Source organism: Stegastes partitus, unplaced genomic scaffold, assembly GCF_000690725.1.
Source record: "Stegastes partitus isolate 25-593 unplaced genomic scaffold, Stegastes_partitus-1.0.2 Scaffold395, whole genome shotgun sequence".
NCBI classification, from domain to species: domain Eukaryota; kingdom Metazoa; phylum Chordata; class Actinopteri; family Pomacentridae; genus Stegastes; species Stegastes partitus.
Genome location: NW_007578126.1, coordinates 303,281 through 322,515, shown reverse-complemented (window position 1 = coordinate 322,515; position 19,235 = coordinate 303,281). Strand labels below are relative to the sequence as shown.

Here is a 19,235-nt window from a genome sequence, read left to right as displayed (position 1 = left end):
GGATGTAACCATGTTCCAAGTCATAGTTATACACCCAAGCCCCACTAATGCCTTGTAATTATGCCGTAATGAAACATGAGTGCTCCTCATAGAGTAAGAGGCGTCACTTGAGTGCGTGCCGGTGTTGTCTGTGTGTACAGTAATCCTAATCCCACTCTTAATCCTCTCATATTACTGCACCTGCTGCTGCTACTGCTGCTGATAACCGCAATAAAACATGACACATTATTGTAGCTACTGCAGAAACAAAGCAACATTTAATAGGGGTCAACCAAAATGATTAAAGGGCCGATATCGATTATTAGCAATGAAGGAGGCCGATAATTGAAACTAGTAAAATTGAAAAAACACAAACTACCAACACAAAACTTAGTGGAAATGCCTTTGTTTAATTATGTTTTAAATATGTTTGATGAAAAGACGTCTGTTCAACGGTATCCTTCATTCTTGATAGGCTATTTTCTGTTGTGTGTAGCCAGTCAGATGGTGCCATAGGAGGGACGATGCCTTTGATTGGTGACCACAAATGGAAACAAGAGACTGCATTAGAGCCAAAGCAGCACATCTTAAATTAGTTACACAATCCCAATAATCTGAAAAATGCAGAAAACCAGCTGTGAAATCAGTCTGCTCGTAACATTTAAAGACAATAAAAAGCACTACATGTCAAACATCAACTTCTGCATCAACTTCTTTGGAGTCCATGTGCAGTTTAGGCTGATTCTTTTTTTTCCCCCAGGTCCAGACAGGTGCAAAATAGTCAACAGGAGAATCTGTGTCAGTTGAAATGGTCTGTATCCACCAAACATGACATGTCAACCAAAGTGAAAATCGCTTTTGTTGTTTTACCATGGCTACAGAAGACATGAGTCAAAATAAAAATCATTTGGGTCCCGTGGGTTGCCTGGCTGATGGGGCTTGCTCAGAGTGCAATATGGAAAATTTGGAGGATGGTGGAGGCTGCTGTAAGCTTGGAGTACCTGTCAGTAGTTTTAGTGTTGTTGCTGGTTGATGTTTGCTTTAGTTTGTAATGCAATGCAAAGTTGTTGTTTTTTTTTAGGACAGGAATCATATGTTTCTCAGCTGCGATGTAAATGATCTTGATTACTAATTAAAAAATGTGTCTGTCCTGCTTTTGCATCATCCCTTCATCTGCACAATCATCATGTTACCCTACACAAATGGAGTCAAATACAGTCGGTGACACCAAAAAAACCAAAAACACAAGTTGGGGAAATTGTGGTGCAACGATCACACAATGTTGATCATCTATGAGCACATCAGATTTTTAAAGGTAGATTAACAGTATTTTTAAGAAGATATCCAGCTGACATGCTGCTCATGAAGATGGGAAACACCTTTGCATCATTTCAAAAGGCATCCCATCGTGTATACAGAAATCCAGACACGAGCACCCAAGTTTACCTCTTGAACTTCGAAGTAAAAGGTTTCTTGTGGAGTTTTCTTTTAAACAAACACATTCTTCTTTAATTCAGTGCTACTGTGTTATTGGAGTTAAAATTGAGATTGTCAGTATATGTGTGTGTTCTAATATTAGTTATGTTGATGGGACAAAGATTAAAGATTTGTTTATAGTGACATAAATTGTTACATTTTTCCTTAAAAATGTAGTTGACAGTTACAGTAAGGTTAGGTTCAGGTTATGGTTAAGATCAGTGTAAACCTTCAGTAAGTGAATGTAATGTCCTGTGGTGTTTGAAACCCAGCTGTGCGTTTGCGTATTAATGTAGGCGGTGAGGTTGTGCACGTACTGTACGCCTAAAGGAGCCAGTTATACCTATTTTACACACAGATTTCCTTCTTTCACCTGGACCTTCGAGTAAACAAACACCTGCAGCAGGGAGCCAACAGTTGAACTCTGTTTTTTTTTTGTTTTTTTTCACTATTTGTTTGTTTTGTGTTCACCTCTAACACAGTGGAAGCTCTTCTCGCTCCTGAAGCGACGAGGGATTCTAGGAACAAGACTGCCAATGCAGCATAATTCTTTGTCCTGCTTTTCATGCAGCACGAGCTATTCTCATGCTGTATATTATAAACACACCGCAGGCATATTTAGGAATTCTTATGAGCGGGATGTTACCTGTACATTGTCGTATTTTTGGCAGGATGTGCTGTTGTTGGTTTCTTCTTTCCAGCTGTGCTCACAAGTGACTTGCTTGTGTTGTGGTTTTGTGATCTATATTGGTCAGCTCAGCGTGCTTATCTAAATTCTGAATAAAGCTACTTCATAAGCAGTGTCCTTATAGCACAGGACAAACTGGAGTATGAAACCATGTAGCATTATGAGCAGCTAAGTATGTGTAACTGACTAATATTTTAGGTCTCTTCTATTAGTTTCATGATATTAATATGTATATATTACATTTTTTCAATTCATTTAGGAACTGAAGATGAAGTAGAAATGTTAAATTAGCAGATGCCCCACATCAAAAATGCAATATCTTAAATTTCTTGGAAGAATCTTCACTATGAGTTAGTAGAATAACCCAAAAAAATATTTTCAGAACATCTGCAATGGAAAACTTTCAACAGAAATGTCAGTAAAACATCAGAAATTTAAGCTATTTCTTTGGACGAAAAAAGTTTCTTACGATAGCATGTCTATAAATATTTACAGTTTTATTAGAATGATGAGAATAATGTGTGTTCCTGCTTTTGTTTTGTACTGTTGATATAACTTATGTATGCCATCTGCTGATGAATACAACACAACACAAATTATACAAATAAATCAGGTTTTAATTTCCTTTAAGTTAAGTCTTTGTTAATTGACGAAAATACTGTGTCAGTTTGAATTTGGTGTTTTGCGCTGGGGCCGCTCCGAGGCTGCTTTTTGTTTAGTCCACCCTTCTTGCGTACTAAATCCTGGCTGCCTGAATCCGTGTTTTTGAAACTGTCATCAGTGGCCAGCAGTGGCTAAAAATAAGAAAATAATCGTATCTTCCAAACATAGCCGTTATTTTCACTCCTCAGTCATGCTGTGGTACACTAAATTATTTTGACAGTTGTTCTCCAGTATGTTTCGATTGTTGTAACACAACTAGACAAACTAACAGCTTTTGTTGTAAACAGGACAAACCAGACATGAAGTGTCAGTTTTAAAATAAATCTGTTTTCCAGATTTGACATAGCCAATCATGGCTGAGTGTTGACACAAGCATGTTTTCTGAATGTTTTGCTTCTTTATTTTTAATTTGCCCTTTTTTAAGGGCCACCAGAACAATCCTTGGATGTTTTTAACAGGAAAATTATTCTTCTGCTGTGAAAATGAAGCTTCACTGAAATAATTCATATCAATTTTTACCATCACAACTGTGCTAATGCACTGACGACCAGTTTAACTGTTGTTGAACCTCTACACAGCTGCACCCAGGTATTTTTCAGTTTTTCTTTAACTTGTTTCACAGCTTTTTCACAACTTTGTTCTGCAGTTGAAAAATCACATTTTATATTTTTGTTTCACAAAACTCCACCCACTTGAGAGTTTAGATTAAGTTGGGGAATACAAAACTAATATAAGAAAAAAAAAAAGCACTATTTAACCTAACTACCTGTCCCTTATGAAAGGTCGTAAGGGAGAGGAGTTATGGACACACAATTTTTTGCTCTTTGATTTTGATGTTGCTGCTCTGGGAGAAAGCTTTAAAGGATGAAAGGCCTCACTATCTCCATTAGATCAGTGGATCTGCCCAGGGCCTTGCAACAACAGCCACATTACCCCAACGCTGCCACTGCTGCCTCCTGTTTTGCGGCATGTCCTATTTACTTATTTATTCGTCCCTCCTCCACCCAACGCTCACTTCTTATCTCACTCATTAAAATTAATCCTCGTCTAAAAATATCTGCTCTTCCTCGTCAGAGAGGATGCAGTCGAGGAGGAGATGGCCCCCCTCAGTCTCCCTACTTCTGCCCCTCTCTGACCGCTCTCATGCCAACTTCAGAGGTAGAAAAACGAGAAACACGACACTGCCATGCTTCGTTGCCTACTGAAGCCTGACTGGGATTGCAGGACTGTGTATGTTTGTTGACAATATTGAATTTTGAAGTCATATGAATATAGTAATTCAGCTTAATTGCTCCTATTTCACTGGTAGTGTTGCCTCAGCTTGAGTTGCTAAAATGGCAAAAAGCATTGAAGAAAAACATTATTAGGTAAAGCTTAAATCAGAATCAGAATCAGAAAAATAACCCGATATTTGAGCAGGCGTAGTGTAAATGAGGAGAATGTGAATAGCATAAAAACACAGGAAAGAAGACACAACATACGAGATTGAAATGAAGCTCTTGTTCTAATTAGTAAGTTGTTTGATGGTGAGCTGCTCTCAGCCTTAAAGTTTTATACCAACATGCAGCGGCAATGGCATCACAGCGACCTGTAAAGCTGTTCAAGTTGGATAATAACTGTCCCTCCTCTGTGTGTAAATGCATGAGTGTGTGTGTGTGTGTGTGTGTGTGTGTGTGTGTGTGTGTGTGTGTGACCTTGAAATTATGCCCCAGTGTGATGCTTTGGCCCGGCTGATTACCTGTCAGCAGGTTTTGTGCATCTGACTCCAGCGCACACATCCGCACACAAACACACAAATTACCACATACCAACAGACAATACCCACTGGGCAGGTCACCACACTGTTGGAGGAAGCATATTGCTGTTTAAAAGGTGCAGACACACACACACAAACACACATAAATGGGCCCATGCAGGGTCTGGAACATAGATTGTCTATTAAGGAGTGTATTAGGAGAACCCAGGGGTTCGACATTGAGACAGTTTGTGTGCCATTAGAGTGGGATTTTATGTTGTCTGGTGTCCAGTGATACTGAGTGAGGGTGCACACACACACGCACACAGACACAGACATTCATCATTCAATGAACTCTACAAGGGAGAACTATGCCAGCAGGAGACACATTTGTAGAAACCACTGATTCTGAGTGTCATTTTCTTGCTCCATACCTAAGTGTAAATAATGTTTTGGTCTTTATAGACAAGCAGTGATCAAACAGATCAGTGATTTGTCTGTTTGGGCTGCTTCTTTTTGGGACTTAAATCTGGTTTGAAAGAGCACTATGACCTGCACAAACACTCATCTCTCATGATTGATTTCTATTTTGGTCCTCTTCATCTGCAGCTTCATATCTCTGCATGTGTCCATGTGTGACTTATCCCAGCAGAGCTCAGTTTGTGAAGTGACAAGCTCAGAAAATAATGTTTTCCCCTAAAAATTAAAAGCAAGACTTCGTTTTGTAGCATCTGTGTGATTTCATTAATACAGTTAACCACAAATATTGGGTTCTTGTGGTATTCATAGCAGTGTTACACACCTTCAGTAGCATGAGTGGAGTTATGAGTGGAATAAGTATTCTCTACCGTTTAATGCCTAACAACTACCCTGATAGTCCTTGACATCAGATGTTCTGTAAATTTAATCTATAAGGACCCAAGAGACTTTGCACCTAATTTGGATGTCATCAGCCCATTAAATCATCCTTATTATTGAACATCATTCTTGTACGTATGGGCCTGCAGGGACCTCTTCCACCTTTTAGTAGACCAGAGGGTGCATTATTATCCATTCTGATCATTGATAAAAAGAAAGCAACCCTAATAATGTCTGTGATGTCTTGCTGTTGTGTCAATAAATGCTTTTGTAATCTCTGGAGTCATCACCCTGAAAACATACAAATGGAGCTTCGTAGCATGTGGTAAACTTCAGCTGTTATTTAACCCAAGCCATGATCTTTATCTAAACCTAGCTGAGTAGCCGCAGTGCTTCAACTTAACCAATGAGCAGCTAAAAGTTCAAGTAAACACTTATTAACAGAAAGTGATTGAAAGCAAGAATCAAAATGAGGCTTAAGTGAAAATATTAAATTGTTCTAATGGAAAAAAACAGGATTCAAACCCAATTTTCCTGAGTGAGAGTTCAGTGGTTTGTGCTACAACTTACCCATCCTGCCTCAAGTGTGGACATTTGTTACTCTTTGTAACTGCAAAATCACAACTCCATCGCCATTGGAGAAGGTGATAATGGAGCACCGTTAAATGGGGTGACACCAGCCAACTGAGCTTTCTGGAAGGTGGTTGAGGTCTCTGCTGGCCCATGTGTATGGACAGGATCTGCGATAATACCAGCCATTTAATGGACTGATCTTTGCTACTGTATTAGAGCCAGGCAATATGGTCACTATCACAGTATTTTTCTAATATTCAATTCATTTATTAAAGCTCAAGAACACACACGGTGTGTTTTGGCGAATAACGTGGAATATAAACTTATTTGTTTGCAAGAAAACTGCACAGGAAGCTTGACAATTTGAAGTTGAATGGGTCAGGGTAAATAAACCAAATACAGTTTTTATGGCTTGAAACTGTTAGTTTTTGAATCAATAATCATTCTCTCTGCAGCCAGCATATTTTAACATAATAAATATCAAAATATATGTACAAATTAGAACAGTGTAACTTAAAAGGTTTCAAATTTACATATTTGACGGCTACAGATCTGACTTTTTTCACTGACCGTTTTATCACTGAGAGCAAATGCTGCTGGTATTTGAACTCATGTTTACACAGGAGCAAGGTATCTGCAAATGCTTGTGGTAGGTGCATAAACTTTGGTTTTGTGTACACTCTGTGGGATGATTTGGTGCCTTTTCAAATGGTCATTAAGGTTGCTGTTTTCTGCCTTTGTCAGCACAAGTCACCTGGATACATCGCAGTGGTGATATACAAACCGTTTCCAAACCACAGATGTGACGTGAACGTTCTTCGTGACAGTTTCCATGTTTTGTGCATAGACTGTATAAAAGATGGACGTAGCTCCCGTGACATCAACCGTTGGTTTCTGCACTGAGAAAATGAAGCCAGGGTTTTGCTGCTTCCTGGTTGACATCTTTGATTTTTGGAGCCAGTGATGCAAAAATCGTCGGAGGGGGGCGGAGCCATAGGAACAGCGATTGGTCAGACGGATTGAGAGGCGGGCCCTCTCTGCCCACCCACATTTACCGCCTTCTGCTCGCTTCGTCTGCATCGTCGCTGCCGACTGTCAATCAAGCCAGCCACGCCCCTTTTTAAAAATTCAGTATTGATTTATTTTCAGATTGGCCACCTGATCTTTGGATTTGACCATGAAAACTAATAAGAAAAAAATCCTGAGCTGTAGGAATGCGGTATTTCGTGATCTGTGATCGCTTCTTTTCCAATTAATGTCTATGGGAGCCAGGGCTTTTTGGAGCTAGCAGCTAGTGGACGTAGTGATATTGCAGGTTTTTGACACTTCCGGGTTGGCTTTATTTTTTAAGGCCGGTTGCTACGTCCATCTTTTATACAATCTATGGTTTTTTGCCGACAATTGACTCTCTTGGCATTCATTCATTAGAACGTTTCCAACTGCGTATGTTCTCGTTTGCTTTTTTGTGTGTAAGCTACATCTCCAGATAAAGGTGGAGGGGATACATTTATCATAAATAACTCATCAGTTTTTCAGTGTTTTCAGTGGATTATTTTTTTTATTTTTTTTATTTTTTACAATGCTTTACTGTATCATTTGGTGCATTGCCAGTTTTCCCAAATACTGCAATATCCTCATATATACACTTTGATTTCTTGCAGAGGTTTTCTTCTCCCTGTCCTCACCCAGCACGTCCCAGGTGTTGCCTGACAAAGTCCTATTGTTTTATTGTGTGTATGTAGGTAACAGTTGTTGTTGCACAAGTGAGTAATAAGTGGTTATTCCTCTGATTTTGCTGTAGTAGCTCGTTTTGAGACGTGATGACACATCTGCTTGACCACAATCAACACTGTGCAGAGAACAATGGATAAATAAAAAAAACTGCTGAACCCCAGATAATAGCTAAGCATTACGTTGCATTGTGTTACCTCAGGTTACCTTAAGAATTACAAAGGTAAAACAGGAAGAAAGTCTTATTTCACTCTGTTTTTTGTGGACTCTCCCAACTTAAGCTGTGTAATACAGAGTGGGGTGGAAATTCTCTGCAGGTTTGTCGCTGCTCGTGACCCCTTTCACATTTTACATAGTCATTTGATCCACTGCCAATAGAAAAATATTGATATGTGCAACTTTAAACAAAGAAGCTTTGGATCGCTTCCAGCTTTAAAGTTGCTTTTCAGTAGCAGACCCTGATCTTTGACCTCCCAGCTGACAGGCTCATACAAGAAAGAGAACTAACAGATAATATTAATGACAGCCATGATTTCAATTATATTCATCTTTTGTCTTATTTAGGCTTTTAAAAATCAGATTACTTTGATTGCAGATATGCAGCCCAGGTAAAGTATTCAGTAGCAGCATATGACACTGTTTTTAATCATTTCTAAAGCACCAATTGTCTGTCTCATGTGATCATTAACTGTTTTTATTCACAAGGTTACAATATTAATTCAGAGTTGTGTGCAGAGCACAAGGTGAGAGTGAAGAAATACAGGGAGAGGTTTCACATCAGTGATGTGACAGCAGGCGGTCCTGCCAAACTCCGTGCCGCTGCAGTTGTCTGGAGGACCTTTAGAAGTCAGGTCCCTCTTTCTTCAGGCCCTTGTAGTCCGTGTTGACGGCCACAAACTGTGGAAGGCAGAAGGAATACATTTAAATCTGTTTTGCTTAAATTAAATTCATCAGTACTGTCTTTAGGAGAGCATGAAAAAAAAAAAAAAAGACAGGGGTTAGGATTTTTTTTTCCTCTCCAGTGCAAATACAATTATTTACCATGATTCTTTTCTTCTATTTTTTCCCCCCCAGATTTTTGTCTTGCTGAGCCATTTAGGACAACAGTTTGCATATGACATGGATAATATATACTATGCGACTACATGCATGTGTTCTGCATACATCACATCCCTCAAGCCATAAAAAACACATTTTTTCCACTGGCAGTGATTATTTTCTCCCTGTGTATTTTTCTTGATTGGTCTGCCATTAAAGCCCTCGCCTCCCCCCTTCTCGCTTCCCTTTTTTTCTCACTTCCCCCTCCTCATTACGATCATTGTTTGGACTTCAGTGGAATTTCGATGCAGGACCTTTGCCTTGCTATCGAGAATTAAACATGCCGTGTCCTGACCTTTTGTCTGCAGCGACTTTCATTCCTCTGGCAAGCAACCCAGCCTTGAAACCCTCAGAAAACGCTCTTTTCTCTGAAAAACACATCATCCAGATCTCCTCTTGTGGCTCCTGTCAAATAGTTGTTTTTCTGCTCCTATTTTGGGTCAGTGTTGTTAATATTTTCATTAGTTTGTCTGGGGCTCTGGCCTTGTACAAGAGGTAGGGCAAATTATCACCAACTGCTAAAAGCTCGCGGTTCCATCTGCCTTAATTTCTTTGTGAAAGACACTTTGTTTTCCTTTGTTTGAACAGATGAAGAAAGCCAGCAAGCAGCCACGTTGATCTGACATTGCCAGCACTGGCTTGTCTAAATCTATTTTGGTAAGTTTTCAAGCTGATGATGAATGGGAGATATTCAATGACTCTGTGAAATAATACCGTCCTTGTCTAAGTTAGCTCTCTGGCAGGCGTAATTGGTGTGAGCAGGGAGTTGGCCATAAAGTGCACAATACCTTATACTGGTACGTTGGGTCGAGCTTGTTCCAGGGCTCTGGGTTGTTCTTCTTGTCCCAGAGGCTGCAAAAATGTGGAAAGATTCACAGCATGCGGGATATAGAAGAGATGGAGAAGTAAGAACAAAGACAACAAAAAAATATCAGAGGCATGATGGAGGCAAAGCAGGTGTCGAGAGAAAGATTTAAACAAGAGAAACAGATAATGATATAACAAATGACAATGCAGAAGAAAACAGAGGAACAAAAGGACAGAGACAAAAGGAGATAAATACGTAGACACCAGAGGGAGACAGAAGTTGAGGAAAAGGAGAGTGATTATGAGATGAGGTGAACTCAGCCCAGTAACTTGGCAGTGCTGCTCTGTTCATTAACCAAAGTCTGGATTTCACAGCACTCCACTGCGACTGTCCATCCCTCCTCCTCTCCCTGCGGCAGCACGTCACGCCGCCAAAGCACAAACAAAGAGACAGAGAGACTGATGGCAGAGGGAACATGTCTCCCCTCCTCTCTTTCCATTACCACAAACACTAGACAGTCTCTGAGAGAGAGAGAGGCAGCCACTGACACAGCACTCATCACCAGCTGGTGATGAGGTCAGGCTTTATGGCTGACCCTCAGAACAAGTGGTTCTGTGTGGCCCAAAATAGGACATGAGCAGTGCACATTTACTGTATGTGAGCAGCCACTGAGTTCAGTGTGGTTGGTGCAGCTCTGACAATTCTGTGACAGTTTAATACAGCCAGCTGTGCTTGTTGTAAACTGTGATTTAACATATGCAGTTATCAAAAAGGCTTTGTTCAAATCCTGGTACAAAATTCAGTGCACGCACCAGTTCTGTGCAAATGTTTTTACATATTTTTTAGATCTTTGAAGGGAGGAGTAAATGCAACGCCTACAGCTAACAAACATTAACAAAGTCAGTGCTATACCCTCCATTTGGAGGAGAGCGCAGCTTGCAACATGCTTTTTCTAGCCAGCTAAGAGTCTTTCTAATCTCGTTCAGGGCTGAACAATTGATTTATTTTTAATTGAAATTGCAATTTGAAGCAATGCAATTAGCAGCTTGCAAAGGCTGCAATTTAGGGTAGCCTAAATGTTATGCAGCATATGTGATCCAGCATTTAAACTGCCCCTTTAAATTTTACAAATTCATGCTGTCCTTCTTCTGTCACAATGGCACTGTTGATGGTATCTCATCGTCTTACTCTCCATCGCATCTTTTAAATCTGTTACAGACTTTTAATCGCAAATCACCTCACAATATCCGTCTTGATTTCAGAATTTTCACCCACTCTTTCCCCATTCATAATGAGTCAATTAAGGCCTTAAGGAAACTTTAGCAATAGGCCAGACTTTTGCACATGCCATAGTTACTGTTTTGTTCCTCTGCAAGACGAAAGCCGAAGAGGAAGAACACTGACAGTTTGTCAGCAAAATTATGCAAAAACAAACCAAATTTCATGAAACTGGGTAGCACAGGCACAGCAACAACCAATTAAATTTTGCTGTGAATCTGAACCACTTTTGTTAAAATTGTGAAATAGGGTATTGGCCTTGGCAGAGGATGTGCTCTCAAAGTGCCCTTCAAGTTTTCTAGTTTTTCAGATTATGAAATAAAAAGTAACAGTGCATTAACATTTGAAGAGTTGCAAGGGTTGTGTTTTCTTTTTTTCTTTTCAGAAATGATCACAAATGTCTGAATGGCATTAGGCTTTGGGTTTCATAGCATTTTATTAAATCTAAATCCAGCACCCGTTTATTGATCCCTCTACTGCAATATGTGCACATGCAGTAGTCACATCGTGATGTGAAGTATGGCAAATGAACTCAAATGCATTATGCTGCAACATTTTTGCTGCTTGGTAAAAAGACAATTCTCATTGTGCTCATTTCCATGACTAATCTACAAGAAAGCTGTCTCTATAGAACATAATCTAATCTAAATTAAGAGTTCCTGAATACACTGAGTTTACAGTTTTGACAAGACATGTAGTTTATTGACACACTGGCTCCACATGTGCATGGCAAAGTGAGTGGTGAACAGGAGACAAGCACAGAAAAGGCAGATTTGGTTGCAAAACTAAAATGCAACCCAATTGTATGAAAATATTTGGCTGGATGATGTTGAGCAAAACCAGGTCGACTGTTGGCAGTGTCACTGCTACATGAGGCAACACAACTAGTTTGTTTAACCATTTAAATCTGCACCACCGAGCCACCACAAGTAATGAAGTAAAATTCCTGTATTTTTTCATCTCGCAGAAAAACAAAATATCACATTATCGTTATTTTCCCCGAAAATTGTGCAGCCCTAATCTATGTAGGTTTTAGGAGAGGAGATGACAAAGACTGTAGGAGAATAATTTATCTCTAAACTCAAACAGACTTGGATCTAAATTGATTGAAATCCAGTTTCAATCAGCCAAGATTTGCATTTAGTTCACTATAATACAAACATTTTGTGAAAACACATTCTGTAAACACACATTATCGAAAGCAAAGTGGAAGGTTACTACAAAATGTAGGCAAACAACGGAAAGACTTACGTGACATGAGGCCCTTTGGCCAGACGGATCAGGTAGAGGGTCGCCCCTGTGAGGCCCAGAGCAGTGAAGAAAAACTGAGGGATCAGCTGAGGAGAGGAGAGGAGAGGAGAGGAGAGGAGAGGAGAGGAGAGGAGGAATGCATTAGTCCCAGACCGCAGAGACAGAAGATGGTAAACAAACACATTCCATCAAGTGGTTTCCTGTGATTTGTACCATGAACATACACCTGTGTGAAATACACAACACACACATACACACACACATACACACACACACACACACACATACAGGTAGTTATTATTCCTGTTTTTTCCTCTCCCTGCCCTCCTCCATATGCATGAGGCCCAGGCCATGTGTGAGGCAGCTCACTGTCAGCCTGGGTTGAACGGGCAAGGACGCCATGGAAGAGAGAGCCTCCGCATCTCAGTGTGTGCCAGCCTCTCCTCCCCCCTATAACACTATACCTGTCAAACTGAGCGACAGCAACACACACACACACTCACACAAACACACCGAGAGCGAGTCGCGTACAAACACATGTACACACTCGTACAAATAAATGAGCTCACACGCACCCGGTCGGCACACTCCAATACGCAGACACGAATGTGTGTTTGCTCGTTTTTGGTGTTCTGACGATGACGGGGATTAAATTTTAAAAAGCACATTAAGGGGACAGGGGGATAATGCGATATGTCATCTTAAACAGCCAAAGCTTAGGTGCGACAATCCTCTCACTGTGCAGCATCTATTCATCAACACTACACTGCCATGCATTTCCTGTCTGCTTTGCTGTGTGATGCTCTGTGTATGAGACAGAAAAAGAGAGCGGGAGAAAGAGAGACAGCCACATCACTGGAGAACAGCTGTTCTCAGCCCACACAGATCTAGTCAAGCTGTAGAGAGATGACAGTTTGATCAGGTTGAACTGAGGGATGTCTCTACTCAGCTGTATCTAGACATCTGTCTTCTGTCTGATTGCATTGCCACTTACCTTGTTGTTGATTAGGAGAATGTCTGCTGATAAAACTTTGATATTCGTTACCTTAAAGCTGCAGTAGATGGATGAAGAGAAACTCAGAACCACTCAGCACCACATAACTTCATAAAGGCTCAGAACGTGGACATGCTTTAGACTTTTACGTAACTAGTACTTAAGTGTCAAAAAAGAGTTTGACAGCTGAGCCCATGTACTGTACTGTCAGTACTGTAAGGATTCTAAATAGCATCACAGCCAACTATTATTTCCATTGCTGATCTGTAAATTATTGTCAGAACAGCCGATTAATCATTTATGTCTGTCAATTGTCACTTGTTGCAGGTTCCCAGAATCCAGGGTGACATCTTCCAGTTGCTTGTTTTGCACAATCACCTGACCATAGAAAGATTTTCAGTTTACAGCAGTGGTACAGGGAATATCAGTGTATCCTCACATTAGGGAACATGCTTGAAAAAGTCATGTAAGTGATTAGTGTCAATGTAGTTAAAGGACTAGACAATGAATCGACTAATCATTTTAGCTTTAGGTTTTGAGAGCTGCATTATCAATCTTTCAGGTGTTTGTTTGAAAAACTTATTTAAAAATCTGTTTTGTCAACACACGATTGAATATGTCCATCATGATTCCTCAGAGCTTTCTTGATTTTCCCATCAACCCCTGTCTCCAAAATGTAACAGTCCTATACAATTGAAATGCATTCGCAGGTATATTTTAAGAGAAACTAATTTCCAGAAGGATTATTTTTGTTTGTGAAATATCACAAATACGTTTCAAATCAGTGTATCTTCACCATTTATTTTATTGTCACTCCTTTTCAGCTTTATTGCCTTTTCTTTTTAGCCTAATGATCATATATTAGATGGGGTGGGACTCGTCACCCATACAATGGAGGAGAAGCTTCAGTCATGTTGCACAACCCAAACCGCGCTATTCATAGAAACCTAACCAATTACTTTTGATACCTAAACCTAACTGAGCTTCTAACATGTAGTTATCATTGTGAAACCTTCAAGCAAAAGGGTGATATTTTGCTAAATGTAAACAAGTGAAAAAAATGAAAACTTTGACTCTGATAAAACTCTTAAGAATAATGGTCCTAATAAAATTCCTCTTGCTGCCATCCTACCTGCATGCATGGTTTGTGAGGCTTCTTTGAATTGGAAGCCTTTCCTACGATGTTACAGTTTTACTTTTCAGGGACACAGTGCTGCCCATCAACAATCCAAAACCCAAGGATATTGTGTATGCAGTTAGATGAAATTAAACTTGCAATTTCCTACATGAAGATACTAAGTATTTGCAGTTCAAAAGCCTTTAACAATGCATCTATTCGTGGAATTATTTTTGATTTTTATGCAATAATCAATTAACAGACTTTCTTGTTTTGTATTTAGCATCATTTGACTGCGCCAGCTCTCTCAGCAGGGTTTGTGTGTTTGTTGAGTTCCTCTCCAAGTAGGTTCACCATGAACTTCTCATAACCTTGTAAAAAAGTTCATAGTGCACACCAAGTGTTCACTGCACACACACACACACACACACACACACACACACCACACGCATACTGCAGATCATCACTGAAGTAAACACAAACAGCAACATGCACATAAACCCACTAAAGCAGGTCAGCTTTGATCACTGACACACACACACACACACACACACACACACACACACACACTAAAGCAGATAATGAAGACAGGCCAGGCCTGTGTGCAGGGAGCTGTCCACTGCTCAGTGCTGATATCTTCATGTTGTGCAGTGAGTGTTGCACCTTTCGCCATTCAGCCTGACCGATATAGGAAGTGTTTTATACTCGCTGGGGTTCGATACTGTTGCTGGCCTTATTACTTTTCTGGTGCACTGCCAAGCCAACCCTGTCAATCCACAAAATTTGGGTCACCGTCAGCATAGCTCTGAGGCGCGGGGGGGGGGGCACATTAGCACATTAGCACAGGCAACGCCTGTGTCTGTCTTTCTTTCTTTTCTTCTTTCATTTTATTAGGATAGTGGTGATGCGGATTAACATGAACAGTCATAGTGCGCATTTCAAACAAGTCAGTGAGGAGAAAAGAAATAGAATTGTTTTCGTTTTATTGAGAAAAGAATCTTCTGTGATTGGAAATGACTTAATATTAGTGTTAATATTTGTTCTGAAAATGTTGCACAATAGTTTTTGTTGTGAGATATAAGGTAGTTTAAAAGGGTGTGTCGAACTGGATTTTGATGATCTGGTCAACAACAGCACAGTCATGTTGTTTTCAGCACAAATCTTATATTCTGTAATTCTCCGTTGTTAGTATTCAGTTTTCCATTTCCAAATTGTAAGTCATTGTTATAAGGTTTTGCTCATGTCTATAGTAAGTATGTACCACATAAAGTACATATGTATAGAAATTAAAAGTACATTATCAAGTCCTTGCTATTCCACAAAGTCCAAACTGATTATCTGAATATATACAGTGATAAACTAATACCCAGTGTTCACCAACATGACTGGTCACAAATACAGATCTAAATGTTCATTTGGTGTTGCGTATGAATCCCTTTATTTCAAATAGTCGCAGAAGTGGATACATGAATGTGATGCAACCTACCCCTGGATGTTTCTTCGCATGTTGAAGCAGGGTCTTAAGCATCTTTATTGTTCCTCCAAAAAATCAAACAAATAAAATCTGAAGGATACAAAAAAGGAAAAACTGATGACTAAAGCCTGATGAATGTATCCATGTATCTGAATGTCCCTGTGCAGTTTACAGAAAGAGCTGTTTGTTCGCTGAAGTACAGTGTGTTGGCTCGTGCAGTGAAACCTGTTGCCAATGTCTCCCCCTCTGCTCTCCCTCCCACCGGATAAATGAGAGGGTCAGAGGCAAAAGGGAGAAGAGAGAGAGGGAGAGACAGTCCTAATCCTCATAATCACATCTGTTGAGGACATTGTATGTTTCCGCGAGGCTCATTGAGTACTCCATGTCCGAAAGTGTTTTGTTATACAACAACAAAACTGCAGATACTGAAAATCAGATTTTTACTGACGCAACAGATACCCACATTTTCCAGACATTTCCTCCTAAAGGTGCAGACTGCTCCTATAATGGCTTCGTGTTTAGACTTCATATTCACAATACAGCCATTGTGTTGGATAGTTTCACGTTATATTGTCATTTCTGAAATGATGAGCCGCTATTTTTATGGATAGCCATTACTCTAAAGCTTTAAAATAGTTCCCCAGCGGCCATTAAATGGTGCTGCTGCTGCAGAGCTTCTTGTTCATTGTAAAGAGGAGAGAAATAATAGCAGCGTCCAACTTGTCCCGCGGGTCGAGACCTTTGTCCCGTTCATGATAATGGCAATTGATTAGGCAGTGATGCAGCACCTGCAGACCTTTCAGGTTCCTTAACAGCACTTTGCAACCTAATGTAATTAACACCAAAATGCTTTGCTGCGCAAAAAGCACAGGTCATTGCTATTCCTTACTTAAGGCACATGTTGTGTTCTCACATTTATCATGCTTAAGTGGGTACTGCAGAGTGGTTGCATTTTTAGCCATGTCTGTGTCATTGTGAATCTCGGGATGGTAATTTCAGTCTGATAGTTAATTGTTCAGTTCTCCACTTTGGAGTTTTGTACACTGACATTCACAGCCTGAGGAAGGAGATTCAAGAATACCACTGACTTTTGATATTTTCTGAATTTACATTTGTGGTTTTTGATTAAATGTCTTGAAGACCACCTGACCATGTACTGGTCAATAGATATTGGCCTATCACAGATGTATCGACATTCATGCTGTCCAGTATGAAAACATTTCTTTACACAACATAATGACGGTAAAGATCCTTGAAGTAATTTAAAAGTTGTGTCATTACATAGTCTGCCCAGCAGAGTACCTCCTTTTCTATTTTTTTTTTACAACACCCAGTGCTGTCTGCAGCACATGTGCAGCAGAGAACGTATCAGAGCTGAGCAGAAAGTGTTGTGGAGTAAAGTGATGTCTTTGCAGTGAGCTCCCAACTAGTGTGTAAAACACATCTTTTCTTGCCATCATCACGTCAAAATTTCACTTTGCCCTGTACCTTGGAACTACGACCAAATATTACACCACTATTGATCTTTCAAACAACCTTTGCTGTACGTATGTTTAGTGCTAATTAGCAATGTTAGCATCCTGACAGGCTGAATGCAGGCAATGAACATACTAAGCATTGTATCAGTGTGCTAGCGTTGTGAGTTGTAATGTTAGAATTTAACATCTTGTTAAAGCAAAACTTTAGTCTGTCATTTTAAGACATAATATTAAAACAAATGTTGCTGAAAAGGACAAGGTTAAAGAAGTAGAAAACCAGAGCCAAAGTACACACAGTGACAGACGGAAATTGACGGAAGTATTTTCTTACTTGAGTCGATGACTGGGAGTCTAATTATTACAGCAACAGAATGCTGCTCCTTCTTCATCAATTGTTAACCCTAAATATAAAACCCTAAAATTCTGTGCTACCAGCCACATTAGCTGTATATCTCAAAATTAAATACTGAGTAGAGGATTTAGAAAGACAAACTTGTCAATCTAAAAACCTGTATTTACTTTCCTCTTCACACTTTTGCATCTGGAAGCTGAAGATTAATTATTGTCTTGGTATCAGCAACAACAAACAGATATTTGTCAGTTTATTTTTACTGGCCTTGAAATTCTGCATTGGTGCATCTCTTAAAAGGAGGATAACAAATTCTTTCTCCACGTGTCAAGGCCCAGTTTGCACAGCCTGCATTATTTGGGATGTGCACCCATTTCCCCAACTTTTAACATGCATTTACTATATCAAAGTTGTCCAATATTTGTGAGTGATTTTTGCTGCGGTGCCTTCATCCCACAGTCTTGCGAGTCACCATGAGTTGTTTTACCTGACGCTTGTCAGTGGAAAGAACGCTATTTCTGTATACCACATGACAAAGGTAATGGGTGCAATTTTTCACCCAGCAAGGATAGAGAGATTGATGAAGGCTGATGGGGAAGGAAAGGTGTTCAACAGAAGAGGTTGGGGNGGGGGAGATGAGATGCATTAAGACGAAAGAGGTGAGAGAAAAAGTCAATACATACTCCCCCTCCTTCATCAGTCTCCTCCATTGTTCCCCCGAACCGATTGCAGGGCTGAGTGTTTAAAAGAAGTGACAGGGTGCAATATCCAAATCTGCTTCCCACCAGCGATTTAGCTAAGAGGAAGGGTGGCTTTAATGAGATTTTCGTTGTATGAATGGATACAGTAGGCTGGGCCTGTCTCAAGCCCTGACCCCTGATCCTGTCTGTGGAAAACGTGACATAACGTAATTATTTTGGGGGTGGGTGCATCTTTCTTCCATGTGTGGTGAGATAGATTTAACATCTGAAAAATTAATCAGTTTATGTACGGATCTAAGAGTTGACCTTTTAATTTAGTGGCATGAGCACCTGAATATCTGTGTGCTGCATGTGTGTAGATGTTTATACTGTAGATGAAGATGGTGCTACATAAATAAAATGGGGCTGCAAGGTGGCTTGGTGGTTAGCACCGTCGCCTCGCAGCTAGAAGGTATCCGGGATCTTTCTGCGTGGAGCTTGCATGTTCTCCCCGTGCAGCGTGGGTTCTCTCCGGGTTCTCTGGCTTCCTCCCACAAGGTCCAAAAACATGTTGAGGTGAATTGGTGATTCTAAATTGTCCGTATGTGTGAATGTGGCGGAATGGGCCCGCTGTGGCTCAGGCGGTAGAGTGAGTCGGTCGATGATTGGAAGGTCAGCGGTTCGATTCCGCCCTGTAACCTGTTTCATGGTTGTTGTGTCCTTAGGCAAGACACTTCACCCACCTTGCCTGGTGTGAATGCGTGTGAATGGATTGTTTGAGGTGGTGGTCGGAGGGGCCATAGGCGCAGGATGGCAGCCACGCCTCTGTCAGTCTGCCCCAGAGCAGCTGTGGCTACAATCGTAGCTACCACCACCAGAATGAATGTGTGTGAATGAATAATTGACAGTGTAAAGCGTCTTTGAGTGTCTAAAAAAGCGCTATATAAATCTGATCAATTATTATTATTAATGTGGGTGTGCTTGGTTGTCTGTCTCTAAGTGTAA

General features: G+C 40.3%; 1 protein-coding gene across 1 annotated transcript; it reads right to left on the bottom strand.

The window, feature by feature from the left end:
* Window positions 1-8,395: 8,395 nt before the first annotated feature.
* On the bottom strand, window positions 8,396-15,864 carry LOC103359781 (NADH dehydrogenase [ubiquinone] 1 alpha subcomplex subunit 4). The gene is made up of 4 exons (XM_008285300.1): window positions 15,736-15,864; window positions 12,139-12,224; window positions 9,590-9,653; window positions 8,396-8,600 (listed from the first exon to the last, which is right to left on the bottom strand). Exons 1-4 carry the CDS (start codon window positions 15,775-15,777, stop codon window positions 8,544-8,546), a joined length of 249 nt encoding a protein of 82 aa, XP_008283522.1. The 5' UTR covers window positions 15,778-15,864; the 3' UTR covers window positions 8,396-8,543.
* Between the last annotated feature and the right edge of the window lie 3,371 nt (window positions 15,865-19,235).

What these genes read in the sequence shown, in the direction of transcription:
- LOC103359781 (XM_008285300.1), bottom strand. Translation starts at nt 15,777, where the DNA reads ATGCTTAAGACCCTGCTTCAACATGCGAAGAAACATCCAGGG. An exon ending in ATGCGAAGAAACATCCAGGG is followed by an intron (nt 12,225 to 15,735) that starts GTAGGTTGCATC and finishes TCCTCTCCTCAG; the next exon opens with CTGATCCCTCAGTTTTTCTT. An exon ending in ACCCAACGTACCAGTATAAG is followed by an intron (nt 8,601 to 9,589) that starts GTATTGTGCACT and finishes TGCCTTCCACAG; the next exon opens with TTTGTGGCCGTCAACACGGA.